This window comes from Lagopus muta, chromosome 2 (genome assembly GCF_023343835.1).
Source record: "Lagopus muta isolate bLagMut1 chromosome 2, bLagMut1 primary, whole genome shotgun sequence".
NCBI classification, from domain to species: Eukaryota; Metazoa; Chordata; class Aves; order Galliformes; family Phasianidae; genus Lagopus; species Lagopus muta.
Genome location: NC_064434.1, coordinates 23,280,884 through 23,300,497, shown reverse-complemented (window position 1 = coordinate 23,300,497; position 19,614 = coordinate 23,280,884). Strand labels below are relative to the sequence as shown.

Sequence of the window (19,614 nt, the reverse complement as noted above, 5' to 3'; positions counted from 1 at the left end):
GTTTGGGTCTCTATGCTGCAGTTTAAGGATGGCTATCAGGGTTATTCAAATAAATGACACCCAGATGATGAAGAAAAAACAAGCTCTAGCCTTCTCTTTATGCATAACTACTTTCCTAGGGAGAGCCACATAACCATGACTTAAAATTCAGAAGCATAGTTTCAAATCATATATAATTACTCCGTAAAAATCGTCCAATGCGATAGATAAGTACAATGAATATGCTGGTCTCAAACATTTTATTACAGCATTTTTTATTTGTAGAGTCTGTTTTTATCAGTATTCAATTATTTATCCTGTACTTGCTGTCAAGAATAAGCATGAAGAAGGGAACATATGTCTACCTAATAGTTAGCCTAGCAGCTTTAAAAAAGAAAATAGTCCTATTTCCCATATTTTTCATCCTTACTTATGTTTTTTATTATCCTGTGCCTCTGTTCTTACTAAGAGATAGCACCTGCTGTACAAATGCTAAGCAGCTCTCCAGCTAGGTTTTGCTGTAACTTTCAAGCTGATTCAGTGACCACCAAAGTCAAATTCTCAATGACTTCATTGAAGTCTAGTCCTTAGGACAGAATTTTGCTCACTGATACAAAGCTGAGCTATATCTGACCACATCTGACGTAGACTTGAAGTAATAGAAAACTTCTGATGATTCTGATAAAACTCATAAGAAATAACGGACTGCAGTCAGCTTTCACGAACAGTTTCTCCTCTGCACTTACGCACTTGGGAGTAGATCTCACAAAAGAAAGAAAAAAATTCATAACTGCTTCTACTTTCTCATTTCCCCAGTTCATTAAAAATATTGAGAGGAGTATCACAGTATAAACAGTTCCTGTCAAATTGCTTGCAATATTCTCCTTTAGTAAGATGATTCTTCATTATTTCCAGAGAAGTAAAAATAGGTTTCTGTTCAATATAGAGCCTCTGCCACATGCCACAGCTCATATTCAGTTTGGATATTATGAAAAATTTCTTCTCAGAAAGAGTGATGAGGCACTGGAACAGGCTGCCCAGGGGGGTGGTGGAGTCAGTGTCACTGGAGGTGACATAAGAAATGTGTAGATGTGGCACTGAGGGCCATAGTTAGTAGCCATAGTAGTGATGGGTCGATGGTTGGACTAGATGATCGCAGAAGACTTTTCCAACTTTAGTGATTCAATGATTTCATGATCTCCTATCAGATAAAAAAACGAACTCTGATATCAGCTGAAGAGCTTGGTTGATTTCTTGGGCAATAATCAACATTTTCCACATTCTACAGTGTTTTCATCCAAAACCAAGTTACTCCCTTAAGCATTCTGGTGATATTGAGGATTGTTCTCCCTGATGCGTTTCACAGTGCAAATCTATTTCCTAGTTTGCTGCAGCACTTGTCAGCAGCAGAAATGAACAACAACCTCCAGGAAACAAAAAAAACAATTAGGTTTTGAAAAATCACCTGAAAAAAGTCAGGCTCTGTATGGGCTTTTCAATATTCTATGCAAAGGAAACGCTGACTGAACAAGTCAGTCTGGTGACAAAGTTAATCAAAACAAGTTTACACAGAGAAGAGAAAGAAAGAGAAATACATCAGCTAATGGGGAAAAAAATTAAGGCAGTCAGGAAACAGAGAAATTAAATTGAAAGTGAGGAAAGATAAATAGGAGAGTACAGAAAGACACTATCTATTTGAGACGAGCCACTGAAGAAGATAAGGTAAATATTAAGTAGAAATCAATCCAAAAGAAGAAATGTTGTACAAGAGACTGGAAAAGCTCCTAGTAAATTCCTGGTTTTATGTTCTTCTGTACAGAATTCACATAACAATCACATAATATATAGTCTTTTTTTTTTTTTTAGTTATAGCTTTCAAAAAAGACAGAAATATGTCCTGATATGCATTCACACCACAGATGAGGAAAACTGTCTGCATAGACATTTAATGTAGATTTACGAATGAATCCCTTTTTATGTACAAAAGACTGAATTGTAAATCTGAATTCAAAAACATATCCTCTGTCATTTTATTTTTTACTGATTGAAAGGAAGAGAAAAATAACCTGTGAGGGCTTTGATTAAGCCAGAAAAGCTTGAGAGATGCCCCACTTCAGGAGTGCATGGGATGAAGAATATCTGCCATACTCCTGCAAGACAGAACCACATCACACCAGAGAATAAAAAGAACAGTGTTCTTGCTGTATCCTGAGGAAAAGAAATATATTTTTACATCTCAGTCCTCTTATTGCTTTCAGTCTATAAAAGAGGAAGTCCAAAAGCAAAAAAAGTTAAATATAGTTTGTTTTTGTGAACATTGAGGCAATAGAAAAAAAGAGAAAGGGAGAAAACCTTTTCAAAGAATTTACTGCTCTTTCATAGTCACCAGCAGTTTCCCTTAGTCTTCAAGGAGGGAAATAATTACTGCAAGAGTAGTAAACTTTCATTCTTGTGGCAACAGTCACTGGGAGTAGCACCTGGCTGAGGAGCTTGAATCACAGAATCACAGAAACCCCAAGGTTGGAAAAGACCTACAAGATCATCCAGTCCAACCATCCACCTATCACCAATAGTTCACACTAAACCATATCCCTCAAAACAAAATCCAAACGTTCCTTGAACACCTCCAGGGTCGGTGACTCCACCACCTTCTTGGGCAGCCCATTCCAGTGCCTGACCACTCTCGAAAAAGTAGTATTTCCTAACGTCCAGCCTAAATCTTCCCTGGTGCAGGTAGTTATAGAGAGCAAAGAAGAGCTTTACTACAAGCTAAACTGGAAACCCAGGAAACAACAGGATTACTGGATTAATGTTTAGCTCTTTGGCATATATTTTCATTTGCTGATAAATCTTGAAGCATTCTAAGTAAACTTTCAATGTAAATGTGTTTGTACCATCATTACACAACAGAAGCATATAAAACATAATCCCACTAAAGAGGCCAAATCCAAACCTCTTTGACCTACTAATCCAAACCAAATCCACACCTTTCCAACTCACTAATCCATACCAAATCCATTCTAACATATGCACGAGTTCTTTCAATCACAGTCTATGTAATGTCTATAAAACCACAGTATATCACAGTATATAAATGTCTATAAAACCATTCTAGAAAAAAAACTAACTCATCCCCCAAAAATTAGGCTTTAGAAACAGCTATAGAAATATACTGCACAGAATAAATGTGAAAATGCATAGTATGGTATTTTTTAGAGATAGAACTTCAATTGCATGCTCCTAATTTCATTTATACTGGGAGAATAAAAAAAATTAAACACAATTAAAAAAAAAAAAAAGTTAGAAATCTCTATGGTATAGTTAGCCCAAATCATTGGGAAATGGTGGTACCTCAAGTTGCAGCATGTGTAACTATTGGTATATATTGACTTTATGGAGGCAATCGCTACTAGTGTCTACAGATAAGCAACATTTCTGACTTTTTCTTTCTAAAAATTGCCATAGCTTTGTGTATTAAGCCAGCAGAGGGCAATCGCACACACAAGGAACAAGTACAGGAAGTGGTGTGGTAATACCTCTGTGTGTCTAAGTCAACACTCCAGAGCAAAAATTGGTATAGAAGTTCAGACAAGGAAATATCTAGATCTTTGCAGAGGAGCTCTGGCACTGTCCTTGTGTCGTCTTCAGAGCTATCTACAAAAGAGTAAATCTAGAAGTATTTATGAAGCACACGTCAGTTCAGTGCAGCATATGGTTTGTATTCTACTTCCTGTTAAGTTGTGGGGTGGTGCAAGTAATTGAATGAGAAACGTAAACATTAATCCTCTCCTGATTATCTTTCTTACAGGAGAAAACTATGTAACTAATTTATAAAAGTAAGCCTTCTCGTACTGCATACTCTCTAAGACATGCTGTTAACAGACATTATTGTAAATATTTTCAAGAAATATTACTAAAATAGAATCCCAGGCTTTTAAAAGCATTTTGAAATACAATCACACTTAAAAAAATAAAGACAAAAAATGAAGTAAATGAAGTATATCATTTATTTTTCCTAATTATTTGCATAAGCTTTATGACTTTATTAGCAGGTTATTTAACATAAAGCAAAAAGGTTTTCCAAACCTGGAGTATTCCTAAATATATAACAACAGGAAAATGTTATATAAATAATATGTGAAAAATTATATCATTCTATCAAGTGCATGACACATGAAAAATATAGAAGTTTTTTCTAAAGAGAACAACATTAATAGAGAAGGTTCTGTTGAAAGTTTACCTATTTCTACTTCATAGTTAATTTGAAACAGCAACATTTGATAATCACTTTTAAAATAATTTTAACTTTTCAGTGGGTTGCAAAGGAAAGTCCAAGCAGGAACAGGAACACAGTAAGTCTTACCCTGAGCCTTTGAACTTGGCAGCCTTGTTTCTCCGTCATTTTCAGAAAGTGACCAAAGTTTGACTCATCAAGCAGGAGGTACACTGCAATCCCTCTAGTAGATGCCTCTACAATTTCTCTAAAGATATCCACATCTGTAAACATATCCATAACTATGGCAATGACCTGAGTAAGAAATAAAAAAAAAGACACAAATTACTGTTTTATACACATGTACAACTTTTCACTGAGATTTGCAGTGTATAACTAACACTAATACTATTCATGTACCAGCTCTGATATTTTCCATGTGTTACCACTTAACCTTAAAGCCTTCTCAAGACCACTGAATTTTCTCTTTGAAAAGTCAGGCATACAATTGCTTGTATGACATTTACAACAAGCAGAAGACTGGCAAACAGATGAGCTTAGAGATGGGTTAAGGGAAAGCCAGTGGAAGGGAGGGGAGTGAGAAGCAGAGCAATAGTAATACAATGACAAAAAATGGAATCATCACAATATAACTGCATAAGAGAAAGTTCAGATAACACCATTTTGTACAAGATAGTTGTTTAACCTAATCTAAATTCTGTTCTCCTTTTTCATTATTTTCTCTAAAATAACAGCTTGAGAGTTTGAAGGAGTCAATAAGCACATGATGATCTGGAGCAGCTGATGAGGACTTCAGGATCCATACTGAGTCAGTGCACATGAAGGGAAGAAACTTATTCAGATGGTGAGACCTTGGTTCAAGAAGGCTAGAGAGTGCTGCACACCAGCTACTGATGTCCTTCAATCTATGGGAATAATGCAGGTATTTCTGATTTGGAAAAGCAGTGTACTGCTAGTAATATTTTGGAGATGACAGACAACTGACTTACTGTTAGAGAATTGAAGCAGTAGAGGAAATAACATTGGGAGAACAGCTATCTGTGTAATTTTCAAAAATAATATTCTTATCCATTGAAGTCCTCATAAAAAGGACCAGCAAGACTTTACAGGTACAAATTCAAATCAAATGAAGTCTATCAGGGGCATAAGAGCAAGCTTGATAGTGACCTTGCTTTACTAATTTCACTTGTCTTTAAACTTTCTATATATAAACATTAGCAGTGCCTTTGTTAAGTTACAACTGCACTTTCCGAAATAGAAGCATTTATCTTATACACAAAATTTGCTAAAGGATGTTGCACACACCCAAATGAAAGCTACGTCATCTGAATTATCTTTTCAAATCCTACCTGTGTAGAACTAGAAGACTCACTTATGCCAAATATACGGTTAGGACAAAAGAAATAGTAATAAGAGTTGACCAATAAAAGAAAAATAACTAAGAAAGGTCATTAAGAAAGGTAAAAGACAGCTCAACAATACCATTAATCTAGTAAGCACAACAACACCATTAATCTAGTAAGCACAGATGTTGTAAGATTCAATTGCTGGAGGAGAAAGAGCGCCAAATTCGAGTCATATCAACATATGTTCATAAGTTAAAATAAGCAATTTACAAAGATGAGGTAGACTGTGTATAGATTTTCTACAATTTGGTCATAACTCCACATATTTTGATGCAGAAAGAGTCGATCTCAAGAAATGTCAGAATATTCTGTCTTCCAAGAATACTAAAGAATACTAAATTTCCTTTAATTTTCCGATTATACTATTTTTCCTTTAATTTTCCATAATTCCTTGGGTACATTCCCCAGTACATCTGCTACTTAACAGCAGAAGTGCACATTGAGCTTAGGGAAAGTGAGAGCCAGTACAGTATTCAAACTCCCAAGTTCTGATTAAGGAGATCATGACTAGGCAGTTACTCCAAGAGATGTATGTATGTTTACTTTAAGGTCTAACATCACATACAGGGTGAGTTATTTCCTGAATCACTTTTGGAGAAAAGATTTTACTTCTGTTCAACATCCGTTCCTGAAATTGCTGATCTCCACCCTGATACTTACAAGAGGAAGCTAAATGACAGTGAAATCCAGCAAGGAACGGCAAAAATGATGGAATTCAAAATGCAGTGATTACATCAAAAAATTGGCTATTCCACAAATTCTGTTTCTTCTGGGCATAAGTTTAATGTCCTTTGTCAAGAAAATTCTCCAAGGCAGAACACTTGAGTGTCTTACAGTACACTTCCAGCCATTCTTATAAACTGCCATTTTCTTTCGAAAGCATGTTTGTTTCCTAAAAGGCAGGGGTTTCTGTGAAAGCAAGCATCAATGTTTTTAAAAGGAAATGCAGAAAGGCAATCCAACCATGCAGGGCATACTGAATAGGGGCAGTAGTTTTCAGATGAAAGCTGAAAGCACCAGGATTCTGGGAGAACTTGCCAAACATAAGAAACTCATTGTCACCCTGATCAAAAGTGGCGCTTGGGAATAATTAAACATTTCACACTTTCAGGGCAGAGAGAATACTTGGCAGAGCAGAAACACTGATATCATGCACAGCAAAAGTAGACTATTGCCACTTGATTTGCAATTAGATACAAAAAAAAGCCAAAACATCTCAATAGCAAACTTCTTTTCTAGCTTTTCTAGGTTAAATTTTGGTTTCAATGGCATCCTTGCAGATGAAGAAAATCTACTAAGGACAGTAAGTACAAAATTACCTCTAACACAGATGATAGTTTTATCAACTAAAATAAAGGCACCAGCAGAGCCATACACTATTTTCCTCACCTCTGTCTTGAAAGTACAAATATGGCTTTCAGGGTAAAAGCAGAGTTTCAAACGTTAACATTTTATTAAAAAATTAAGTATAGGAAGAAAAATAGAATTTTATTAAATAGTATTTTTATGCAAGCATTACAAAGCACTTGGTAAGCTGATGTATTTTACTAAATTCACACAATATCAAGTAAAGTTACATTTCAAAATTTATTATCTCTAAAGTATCAGATCATTTTAATACAAAGTTCTTTACATTTTTAATAACTCTTAACTCTATCCAAGTTCAGGAAAGGACTCATTCCTAAATAAGATACTAGTTGTCAGTTTCATGAAAGACAGCTACATGCATACACAGTGCTGGTGAGACCACACCTTGAGTGTTCAGTTTTGGACCCCTCACTAAAAACAGAAAACAGCTGCTGGAATGTAATCAGAGAATAGCAACGAAGCTGGTGAAGGGACAAGAAAACAAGACATATGAGGAGTGGCTGAGGGAATTGAGATTGCTTAGTCTGTAGAAGAGGAAGCAGACTTCATCACTCTACAACTACCTGAAAGGAACTAGCAATGAGGTCTCTTTTCTCAGGTGACAAGTGACAAGAATTGAGGAAATGGCCTCACACTTAAACAAGGGAGGTTTAGATTGGATATCAGAAAGAATTTCCTCATAGAAAGTGTGGTAGGAATTGGAATAGGCTGCTCAGGAAAGTTGTGGAGTCATAATCCTGAAATGTATGAATGTGGTGCTTAGGGACATGGCTTAGTGGTAGACTTGGTAGTGCTAGGTCAATGGTTGGACTTGATCTTAAGGGTCTTTTCCAATCTACACAATTCTGTGATTCTATAATTTTACTCTTTGAAGTTTAAAAGAAACACTCATAGTTGAAATTTCTTGCAAAACTAAGCAGATTATTACAAACCAGGAATTAAAGCACACAATAAGATGACACCATGCTGTGTATTATGAGGCTGAAAATAGAGGTTGATGCACAGTTCTGTTGATCTATCATTTATAATGGATAGTCATTACTCCTAGGAGTTGCCAGTTTAGGCCAATTCACATGTCCTGTGTTTACTTAAATTGATCTCACCGTCAGAAACAAACTCTGTCCAAAGGCTTATATAGAAGGAAGCTGCCGAAACTAACCCCAAAAATGCAAATGCATACATCACTAAACACCTCCTAAGCATGTCCAGAGGGAGAGCAACCATTTATCTGGTCTGATAATGATAGGACAACAGAGAATAGTTTAAATTAAAAGAAGGGAGATTTAGATTAGATGTTAGGAGAAAATTTTTACTCAGATTGTGGTGAGATGCTGGAACAGGATGTCCCATCCCTGGAGGGGTTCAAGGCTAAGTCGGATGGGGCCCTGAGCTGCCTGATCTAGTGGTTGGCAAACCTGTACACAGCATTGGGTTGGAGCTGGATGGTCTTTCAAATCCCTTCCAACCTAATCTATTTTATGATTCTATGATACAGTTCTAGCACTACCAGAATCAGGGATGGAGGATTTGCCCCGTGAAAAGTGCCTGAATGAGCTGGGCTTGTTCAATCTAAAGCAAAGGCTGTTTTACTGACAACTTCATTATCCCAGTATCTCTACTCCTTTCAGAAGAACTAATTGCCATTCTTTGAGAAATGTCTTGCAGAGTGTGTCGTTTAGCACTTTCTTTCCTGTAAACAGTAAAAAGAGGAATCCTCTACTGCTGCTGCTTCCTTAGGTCAGGCTTTACTGGAGACACCTACCATGATATCAATAACCTATTAAGGAATAATGCTATAGGCCTACCTACGCTGCAGGAGTATTGATTTCTTGTAACCTAAGAGAGGCTTACTCCAGGCATCCTATGTCGAAAATCCATATTGCTGTGCTGTGCTTTTGAACACACCTCCGTTACTTATCTGAGGCCAGAAGAACCATTTTTTTTTTTTTTTTAAGCGAAAAATGTTGACTGTATTTTGTCAGCCTTCTCCCTGGTACTCCAGTTGAATTTTTTTATGGTTGTAAGTTTCAGAGAGAATCTCCTTGTGGCACAGGCTTGGTGCTGCTTGAATATGGTCTTTCTGAGAGAGTAGGCAAGCAACAACCTTTGCAAAATATTGCAGAAAGAAGATACAGTTTTTCATGTGTCGCTGCTAGGAACAAGAGACAAGCAGCAAACCGACTGGGTGGATTTCAGGTACAATAAAAAAAAAACAAAAGAGAAAAATACTGTAACCAATACAGACAGCCTTCCCAGTAGTTTTGGGAGTTACAAATTATCATGGTCTATTTTGGGAGTTACAAATTATCATGGTTTCCAATTACATTATGCTGTGTTTTTACACTCGGGGGTCCAGAACACAGATTGAGGTTATGCTTGCTGTAATTCACATTAGCTGTATGCAGTCAGTCACCTGATATCCATAATTTCGGGCACTGTTTCTCAACACCAGAGTGCTTCTAAGATGTTCATTAAATTCATATTAATTTTCAAAATTAAACTTAGCTCTGAAATAGTTTGCAAAAGGACATCCTTCCCTTGCAAAAATATACTTTCAAACCATTGTGAATTGCATCTGATTATCTGGGCAGGCTGAACTGCTGAGGTCTCACACAGCAAATGTAGCAGATCAGAAGTCTTGAGATTAAGTCTCAAAGTATAGTATAATGAGGGAAGCTCTCCTTTGTAAACAAAAAGGTAGATACAATCACATAAACACTAATCAAACATCTGAGTATGACCTATTCTCCTACAATTACCATGGCAGTGTAATGGAGCAAATGCTCAGTGATTTACATAATTTCTATGAAGTTAATGTCACTACTTGCGACATTATCATCATCAGAATTGGCTGTCTGATTTATCTAACTTGGCTCTGCAGCCAGGGAGCAATAGACCATAGTCATGCCATGTACTCTGAAATATACTTCAATTATTACATTCTTTAAATGCAATTTAATGAACTGTATGGTGAAGACTGAGTACACTACTGGAGCAGCAGGACTCAGTGTGTCTTCTGATGACCAAGCCATTGCTGATTGTCATGTGCCACAAGCATACCACAAGTATTTTAAAGAGAAAGCTAAGTTTAAATGGAACAAAAATTAACTTCAGTATGTCCATACCACAAAAACTTTTCTCTGTGAAAGGTAGTTAGGTTTGCTTAGCATGAAGGAAAACTTGTAAGAAGAAAAAGAGCTGGAAAAGACCTACTGTTTGGAAAAGAAAACTAAAAGCTTACAAGTCTCCTGCAATACAATATAGAAAGCTGATGGAAACTATTCTCCAAAAATTATGAACACAGGGATAAAGCATTATATAGAAACTTTAACTCAGTTTAATGTCCCCATGGCAAGGCCTAATCTGTTCTGTAGTCTGTAAGAAATATCTTAGAAAGATGTGTGATGGGGAACTTTCTAGCAACCAGTAATGGGGAGAAACATGACTCTAAAAACTGGATGAGGAGGTCAGGATTAGCTCTTCCACAAATGAAACTGAAAACAACACGGAAGAAAAGTTCTTCGAAGAGCAGATAAGACTGTCTTCTCTGAAAAGTGAACGTATAAAAGCCTTCTGCATTACCTTTCAGAAAATTACTGCTGGCTGAGCTAGGCTCTCACATACCATATACATTGTCTTAAAATCACACCTCCAAGTGTTATCACTACAAACTCACGCACTGGTAGATTTATAGGCAGGTGTCTTGCAAAATGTATGGGAGTGAGCTGCATCAATTCTATAAATGTGATCCATATCTATGGGCTTGGTAGCTGTTATTCTGGCTGAAGGATTAGTGAGATGTCTGACTTAAGTAGGCACTACCTCACTTCAGCAGGCAGCAAAAGGGCTGATTCCTCTGCAGCTTACTTCCGCCAGACAGTGCCGAGCTTCTGAAAGGCAGGGAGAAGAAGGGGACAGCCTGGGATTCTCTGCAGGGACTTTCCAAGAAGCATTTGTAAACCTAGCCGTTGGAAGGAAGGGAAGAGCTCGAACATTCTGCAAAGAAACAGCTGCTGCCCAGTGACTGGCAAAGCACTAATGTGAAAAGAGCAAAAATTGAATAAAAAATAAAGTTTATTCACCTAAATCTGCAAAGAATTGTCAAGAATTGTCAAGATCTGAAACAACAAACATTCACAGTGCTCAATTTCAACACTTTCCTTCCTGCTTGCAGTACTCTCATAAACATGTAAATCACTTCTGACATGTAAGCAAGTAGTTTTCTGTTACTAAGAAAAGCAGCAGGCACAGGTCCTACAGCATGGCAGATAATACAGTGCAGAAAATCCTGAGTATTACAGAGGGAATATGTTTGGGAGCTTGCTCTGCCCCTTCAGGAGGGGGAACAGCCGTTTACATGGGTTCATAGTGATAGGACAAGGGGGAATGGCTTTAAACTGAGATGGGGGAGATTTGGGTTGGATTTTAGGAGGAGGTTTTTTGCTCAGAGGGTGGTGATGCACTGGAAGAGGCTACCCAGAGGGGTTGTGGATGCCCCATCTCTGGAGGCATTCAAGGCCAGGTTGGATGTGGCTCTGGGCAGCCTGCTGTAGTGGTTGGTGACCCTGCACATAGCAGGGTTGAAACTAGACAATCTTTGAGGTCCTTTTCAACCCAGGCCATTCTATGATTCTATGATTCTCCTCTTGCCACTGAAGTCCTTGCTCTGTCAGATCCCATTCTCAGTGCCATGTGTGCTGCAGCTGGTTGGGTAGCAGGATTTTAATAATTGCATTTTGCTATTCAGAATGTTCTTACTCAGTTGTTATTTTGGGAAACTGCCAAGCTTTTCCTAAGGAAAGCAAACAGAAAGGAAATGCCAGGATTTTTTTGGCGGCCTACAACTCAGCTAGACCAGAATGGAAATTCATGATGAAAATAAAAGGTACTTCTCTAGCCTCCAGCTTTCTCTATGATGAATTTCAAAGACTTGCTGCTTTAGAAATAATTTCTTATTTAAAAGAATATTAGCAGCTTTAATATGTGGGTTCTCACCAGATCCCTTACTACTTAGGGAATGTTCAGTCTACTTAAATTAATATGGTAATATTAAACTTCTTATTTTAAGAAGTTTAAATTTAAATTTAAATTTAAATTTGTAAGTAGAAGCACTCAGTTAAACATGTGTGCATTACTTAGTGACTATAATAACCATTGATAAGAAAGCCTTATTTTTTTTTTTTTAAGTGCCAATATTAAAACATGCTTTATGCTAAACTCTTCATAAATCGTACTGATTTGCTGTGCAGGACTGAAAATCGCCTGTGACACCTTGGAGGCTAGTCTCAGTCTTCAGATTTCAATTGAATGTTTCTAGCTATCTTGTGGCTTGTAGAGGAAAGCATGAGTTTACTGGAAACTCTCAGTACTTGAAACTACAAATGGCTGCCCATGCTTTGCCATACACAGCCAAGTACATGAGAAAAAGTTTCCTGGGGGGAAAAAAAAAAAAAAAAAGTAACTGGGAAAATAGAGCAAAGTACAAAAACTTTATAAAGAAGACACACTAAAATTGCCCATTCAAATTGCTCCTGCTTACAAATATTTTTTATGCCAAAGAGAACTAGTCTAGATCCCAATAACTGAGGGCCCTTTCTAGGATTTTCTTAAAGACATTTTAAAATACTTTGCAACTCATCACTCATTCAAAGTAAATGCCATAGATTTCCATTAAACAATTCTACAAGAGATATTTTACCACCCTTAAAAACAGATTTCAGGGTTTCTCAGAGGAAAAATGGAATGAAGTTCTGAGTCAGCCTGCCTCCCCACTGCTCCATTCAGCAGCCTCAAAAATCCTATATAAACAAATTGTCAGCACTGAACCCCACTTCCTGGGATTTCACATATTTAAAGAAAGAAGACAATGTACAGAAAGCCACAGTTTTAATGAATATTTACAGGCTGTAGACTATAACCTATTAAAATAAGCAACATTACTTTACAGTAGGCAACTCTGCTGGCAGTTATTAATTAAACGCTTGGATACAAAGATTCTCCTTAGTTACAGGCAGATTTAGGAAGAAGAGATTATTCAAACCAACTTTTCTAGACTGAGAAGAATAATTTTGCTTTTAAATTGTCTTATGCAAGAACTGTGCAGTGTTTGTCACATTGGAGAGCTTAGTAATAAACGTATGCTTCTGAAATGAAATGGGAAGAGATGAATATATAATATTCATATTTTATAAATAAGCAGCATATTTCAAATATCTTATACAGTTCAGTTCTCCTACAAATACTTGCTTATTACTCAGAATAAAAAAAAACCAGTCAAACACAACAATATTGCTCAGCTGTTTAATACTGCCTGAAATCCCTTGTTACATACAGGAATGAATATGTGCTACAGATACATTGCAAATACTGAAAAGAAATCAGAAAAGACAGGCAGAGGCATAAGGCAGAGTGTGGAAAGAGCATGTTCACAGTAGGCCCCGGAAAATAAAGGTGTAAATAAAGGAGTGTTTCAAAAAGAATACCTTTTTTAGAAAGGTTTCTAAGAGCAGAGAGATTTTGGTCAGGACAAAAACTTGACATGTTTCAGACTTGTTTGCAGTTCAAAAAGATAGACTTTTGAATGCATACATGCAGTATGTTATCTACAATCTGCAAGAATATCTTGGTGATGGTCTACAAAACATTTTTAGTATCCAGAAAAAAAAATCATACAGTTGTGATGGACTTGCAAACTTTCCAAAAGAAAACAGATCTATTTTGGTTCTCAGTATACATTTAAAAAATACATTTAATTGCTGTATTTCAAATTAGTGGAAGTCTAAAGACCAACGACCATTACCTGATTATACCTAATACTGAGAAACAATTCATAATTATATAATTAGTTGTTGGAGGTTAGCCATCCGTAGTTACTCAAAACCTCGCCTTCCAAAAGGTAAATTTCCTATGGAAAACTGCTGGTGAAACAGAAATGTGGAAGAAAAACAGGAATAAAACTGGAAAGGAAGTCCTTTCACAAGAATTTTTAGATGACCACAGAACCACAGCTGATAGGAGAACCAACTCTGGTTGAAAACCTTCCTTAATTTACTGCATATCAAAGGTAGCATGAAAGTGAAAAAAGGAGTTCTCAACAGAGGCTAGAGATGATGCTCTTGTTTCATAGGTTTAATATGGTACATTACAATCCATCAGCATTTTTGACAGTAACTCAAAACTTCTTCTTCCAAGAGGTAGATTTCCTATGGAAAACTGCTGGTGAAACTGTCTGGGTAGTTTACACCTCAGCAAGGGAATTCCCTGGTGTTTAATATACAGCTGAATATCAAGGAAATCCCACAACAACGAAACAGCCTTTCATGCTCAATGTTCAAATACAGTTCAATGCCCCAGGTAGTTGTTTGGCCTGACTTTTGGTCAGAAAACCAAAACAACATGCAATGAATATAGAAATAAAGACTACTGAGATTTAGGGAAGAGTAAGTCGGAAAATGCCATTTCAAATATTGCAAATTTCATCCTGTTTCAAGATTACAGCTTTTGCACTCAACTGCATCTATTAGATTAAAATGTCAGTAATAGACATTTTAGGTATACGTTTAAGGGCTAACTGGTTAATGGACAGATGTTAAAAGGAGAACATTATGACAGGATGGAAGTATTTATGGACATTAAATATTTTCACACTGATGTGACAGAAGTGCAAACAAGACTGTTATAATTTACAGATTATGATGGCTTACTTTCTGTTGCCCCCCCCTCCTTCCCTTTGTTCTCTCTCCCTTCCCTTCTCTCACTAATTTCAAGCCCCATACATGGATCAAATTCTGTTTAAGAAGCACCATTCAAGAAATAATATGGTAATGAAAACTAGAAATACAGACAGTTGAAAAATGCTTAAATTTACTGGTGACAGTCACCTATGGGCTAGTAAGAAGGAAAGTCGTTGATCCTCCTGAACAAATAGAAGAGGATGATTATTGACAAGTTTCCTCAGGGGTTAACTGACAAATTCTCTGTTCACCCTATGCACATATCCTACAGAGTCATCTTTAAATTTTTTCTAGTTCAGCTACATGACCCAATAAAATGCCTTTATAAGTAAAATTACTATCCCTGCACAAGCACTTGTGGTAACACTTGTGTTAAAAAAAAGCAAGAACAGTGACATCAGATCAGCATTTTGCAACATTCACTACAGACTAATATACATCTGCATATGCCTGCATGGCACATTCTTACACTGGAGCACCAGGTAAACAAACAGCCAGTCAGATGACTTTAACCATTTATTTTCTTTAACAGGTGTTGCTGAGCAGAGCTCAGTCCTTTGTTTTGCTTTAGGAACCTTCACTGCTATCAAGGAGAAACTCATTGTGCCACCTGCTTATAGAGCAGCTGCAGTTAATGGTGCAACATGTTCTTAATGACCACATCTCAATTTCACCTATTTTAAAGACAGTTTGTGAAACTAATTAATTAATTATTGTCTGCAAAGCGTGTTGAGATCGTCAGGTGAAATCCATTACCCTGGCATGCCTGACCATTTATTACAGATCAGATGAAAATGGAAGAATAATTGTAGCTAGTGTGAAAGCTTCAGCAGAATGTCCTAAAGATAAGAAAAGATTAACTTAATTAATAAGTAGTTATATGTAGCTTTTCAGGAGAAAAAAAAAAAAAAAAAGTTAAATTTAAATATTATGCACATTACCAATTGGAGCAAGATGTCTGAAATAGCAGGGAAGCAATTTAAGTAAAAAAGCTCAAACCTCCAATGGAGCAAGCAAGTGAAGCAGATAAGCAGTTCTAGAAACCTTGTAGACCCTGGATAGTAAATGGGAACTGAAGTAGCAAACAAAACTTAATTTCTAGATCAAGTACAGCAATTAAATAAAAGAAAAAACAGAGGAATTGTAATTAAAGTGACCACTAGTTAAAAGAGTGATAATTTCACTAAAAATGTCATTCTTTAAAATATTGCATTTTTAAAAACTACTTTAATTTTGAAATCCTCTGAAAAGTTTTTAAGATAAATATGATGATTCTTGTCTAAAGGCAAATCTTCTGAAAAAAATAAGACATTTGAGGGAGCTTCTAGTCAATAGGTAAGAAAGGAAAATGGCATTAGGAGTGCTGAGCCCTGCTTTCCTGCAAGTGGCCGAACATCCGTCTGTCAAAAGGGAAGCAATGAATTAATTTCTTCATTTAGTTTGCTTCTGCATGCACAGAATGGCTGTCCCCAGTAACCTATCTTTATCTCAACCCATGAGTTCTCACACCTTTACCTTCTTTCCCCAGCAAGAATCTGGGTGGTGCCAAGCTGCCTACTGTGGCTGAACTGCAACAGAAACTAACAGAAGCAAGTTAAGAAAAGAAAATCCTTTCTTATTTATTTCTGCAAGGCTTCTTTTAAACTGATATTTTGGTCTCAATGTGGGCTCAATTTTGAATCTCTGTCAGAAAAGCCATACAGCTTAATAATGATCTTTGTGACTTTCTTTCCTGGTATATCCATCAGCTTTCACTGATATGCATACAGGTCCTCAGTGAGGCCACAGGATAAATATTAATTCATCATTTGCAATTTGGTTCCATAGTAATGCAAAATCACAGGAGATATTTTTTGGCCTTTGTGGCACAATCAGATCAGGTAGCCACAATGCTCCATCTTTAAGATCTACTTGTCTGTTAATTTAAATGTAAAAGTTTATTTATAATCTTTAGAAGTTTAATCAGTGTATTTTACAATATTTTCCTAAATTAGAGTCATAGGCTACTTCCAGGACGCAGCTTCAGCCATGGGAGGTGTGAAGACCTTTTGCTCACAGTCTACTCTTCTCATTTTTCTCATCCTCACAAAGACAACGTGACGCACTCATTTGTGAATGAATAAGAATCAGAAAACTGTTATTAAAATAAATGAGCTATCAGTATGCAATTAGCTGAACCCTTCACTCATTCAAATTAGTGACCATTACTGTAAGTAAATGCAGTATTATTAATGGCTAGAAAAGGAACAGGTTATCACAAGCCTTCCATTCTACACATCATCACAGCATCATTCTATAGATCATTTCCCTTCCTAAAAAATACTCCTCCTGATGTGCATCCAATGCCAGTTATACCCCTTCTCACACATGTCTTTGAGTAACAATAATCTGAGATCTTAACCTGAAGCATGATGAACATCTGCAAGAAAAGCTGATCTCTTGCTAGGGCAAAGCAGTCTTTTCTAAAACATGGCAGAAGACACCGGGATATAGAAGTAGGTGATGAAAACCAAGCTCTTCAGGATCTTTCCACAGCAGCTTTCTTTGAGAGATCAGCTGCATATTTATGCCAGTTTGCAGCCCAAAAACATTCCTGTGCTGAGCAGATATATACTTTGCTTATGTGTAAACATGAGAGTTAGGGAAGATAAAGAATCAATTCACTTGTTTTGACACCAAAAACAGAAGCATTTTCCTAATTGTGGGGAATAAAAACAGAAACACCACTGAATAAGCACCCAGAGACCTACATTAAGCCACATTCTGGTGGAAAATTCGGAAATACTGAAAAATGTGCTAAGAATGGTAAATAGCATAACGTGCTACTTGACTTACGTTGAAATAAGGATGAAGATGAGAACCTGGAATACCCAGATGGAGGAGAGGTGAAAAATTTATGCCAAGAATACTTTGGAAAGTAACTGCCTTTTGATGTAAACTAGTACCTTTTATATAAACATTTCTTCTTATGAAGTGCCTCTCTGATCTCAAGAGCTTCCCTTGAGTAACTCACAAATTCATGCCAGTAGGGATCTCTGCACCAGGCTGCTATGCATTCTCTGCATATGCACTGCTAAAAATCACATTTTCTACAACAGTTCGTATGTGTGCCCTTACACTGACCAAAAAAAATATTCAAATGTTTGCCTCTTTCCTTTAGATAAAAAATAAAAACATCATTATACAGAAAAAAAACAGCACTTGTTCCTGATGTAATAATAGGTGGCTTTTCACCTTCTTTCTTTGTGGCCAGCAGGGAGAGGGAGGCAATTGTCCCCCTCTACTCAGCTCTTGTGAGGCTTCATCTGCAGCACTGCATCCAGGCCTGGGGCCCCCAGTACAGGAAGGACATGGAGCTTTTGGAATGGCTCCAGAGGAGGGCCACTAAGATGATCAGAGGGCTGGAGCACCTCTCCTATGAGGAAAGGTTGAGGGAACTGGGATTGGTTAGCTTGGAAAAGAGAACGCTCTGGGGAGACCTCACTGTGGCCTTCCAGTACTTGAAGGGAGCATACAAACAGAAGTGGGAACGACTGTTTAACAGGGTGGATAGTGATAGGACAAAGGGGAATGGTTTTAAACTGAGACAGGGGAGGTTTAGGTTAGATATTAGGAGGAAGTTTTTCACATAGAGGTGGTGATGCACTGGAACAGGTTGCCAAAGGAGGTTGTGGATGCCCCATCCCTAGAGGCATTCAAGGCCAGGCTGGATGTGGCTCAGGGCAGCCTGGTCTGGTGGTTGGCGATCCTGCACATAGCAGGGGGTTGAAACTAGATGATCTTTATGGTCCTTTTCAACCCAGATCATTCTTTGATTCTATGATTCTAGCCGATGTAAAAATGCTTACAGCTATAAAGAGCCTTCTCACGTTATGAAGCTGCTGCCAGGTGCTGGTACACCCACATGTACTATAGCTCTGAGGCACAGCTTTCAGGCAGGAATCTTTCATGCAGCACATTATTTTGGTCAATCATGAGTAGTAGATGATTGATACTTGATAAATATTCTTGACTTTTATCAGTGATAAAGATAATGATTTATATCATCTTAATTGAGGCAAAAACAGCTGGTTTTTTGGTGTTTTTGGTTTGTTTGTTTGTGCAGTGGAACAAGTGTTAGGCATGTGACAGGTAAGATTTTCTTGATGTTTACCTGACTGAATAAGCACATGCTGAAATGCAGCCTAAATCAAAAACCGTATTTCCAGAGAACAGAGTTATTTTCTTGTGTCTGGCATCCACGAGAAAGGAATAATGTGACAGAAAGGAATGGCAGAATGTGGTGCAGAAGTAGGGGAGTGAACTGTCCTCCACATTTTATTTGGATAAGACTGAAGTATTTCTGCTTGAATGCTGAAAAGAGCAAACAACTTCATGGGCAAAAACAAACATGGAAAAGGTTAAAGCAAATTTAAACTATTACAAACTCTTGAGAAGGTGGATTCTAGATTAAGCTCTCAATGCTGTGCTTGCTATCCCCAGTATGAGTGCCCCATACTATGCACATCTTTACAAATCACTCTGGGCTAATATTAACATTTATAGATGGGAACTTACATGTTTAATTTCTGTGGTATTAGAGAACTTCCGAAAAAGTCTAAATAATTTGCCATAAGATAAATAGGAAGTTTGTGTCCTAAAAGGAATTTGCGTGCCACTCTTCCTATGTTTTTAATATATTTTTTTTAATGTAAAAGGTATTTGCATAGAATAAGAAAGCATTCTAGCATTTTAGCTAGTTCCAGAGGATATTAGCATAGGAATACACTTTTAATATTTACAGCCTTCTAAATCATCCCTTACTTACCTATAAAATTAAAACTTATTGAAGTCTGCTACTTTCTGTCATAAAAGACTTAGCAGATCTATCAGAAAAATAAGCAGCTTTTTGAAT

At 37.0% G+C, this 19,614-nt stretch overlaps 1 protein-coding gene across 3 annotated transcripts in view; it reads right to left on the bottom strand.

Annotated features, from left to right (window-relative positions):
* The window catches only part of FAM83B (family with sequence similarity 83 member B), a 51,354-nt gene that overhangs the window by 11,986 nt on the left and 19,754 nt on the right, over nt 1-19,614 (bottom strand). For all 3 annotated transcript variants that reach the window (XR_007375354.1, XM_048937020.1, XM_048937019.1), the window contains exon 3: nt 4,343-4,507. Coding sequence is in view for 2 of the 3 variants with exons in the window: in XM_048937020.1 (XP_048792977.1) it covers nt 4,343-4,507 (165 nt within the window). In the remaining variant the exon portion in view is untranslated. The remainder of the gene's footprint in view (nt 1-4,342; nt 4,508-19,614) is intronic.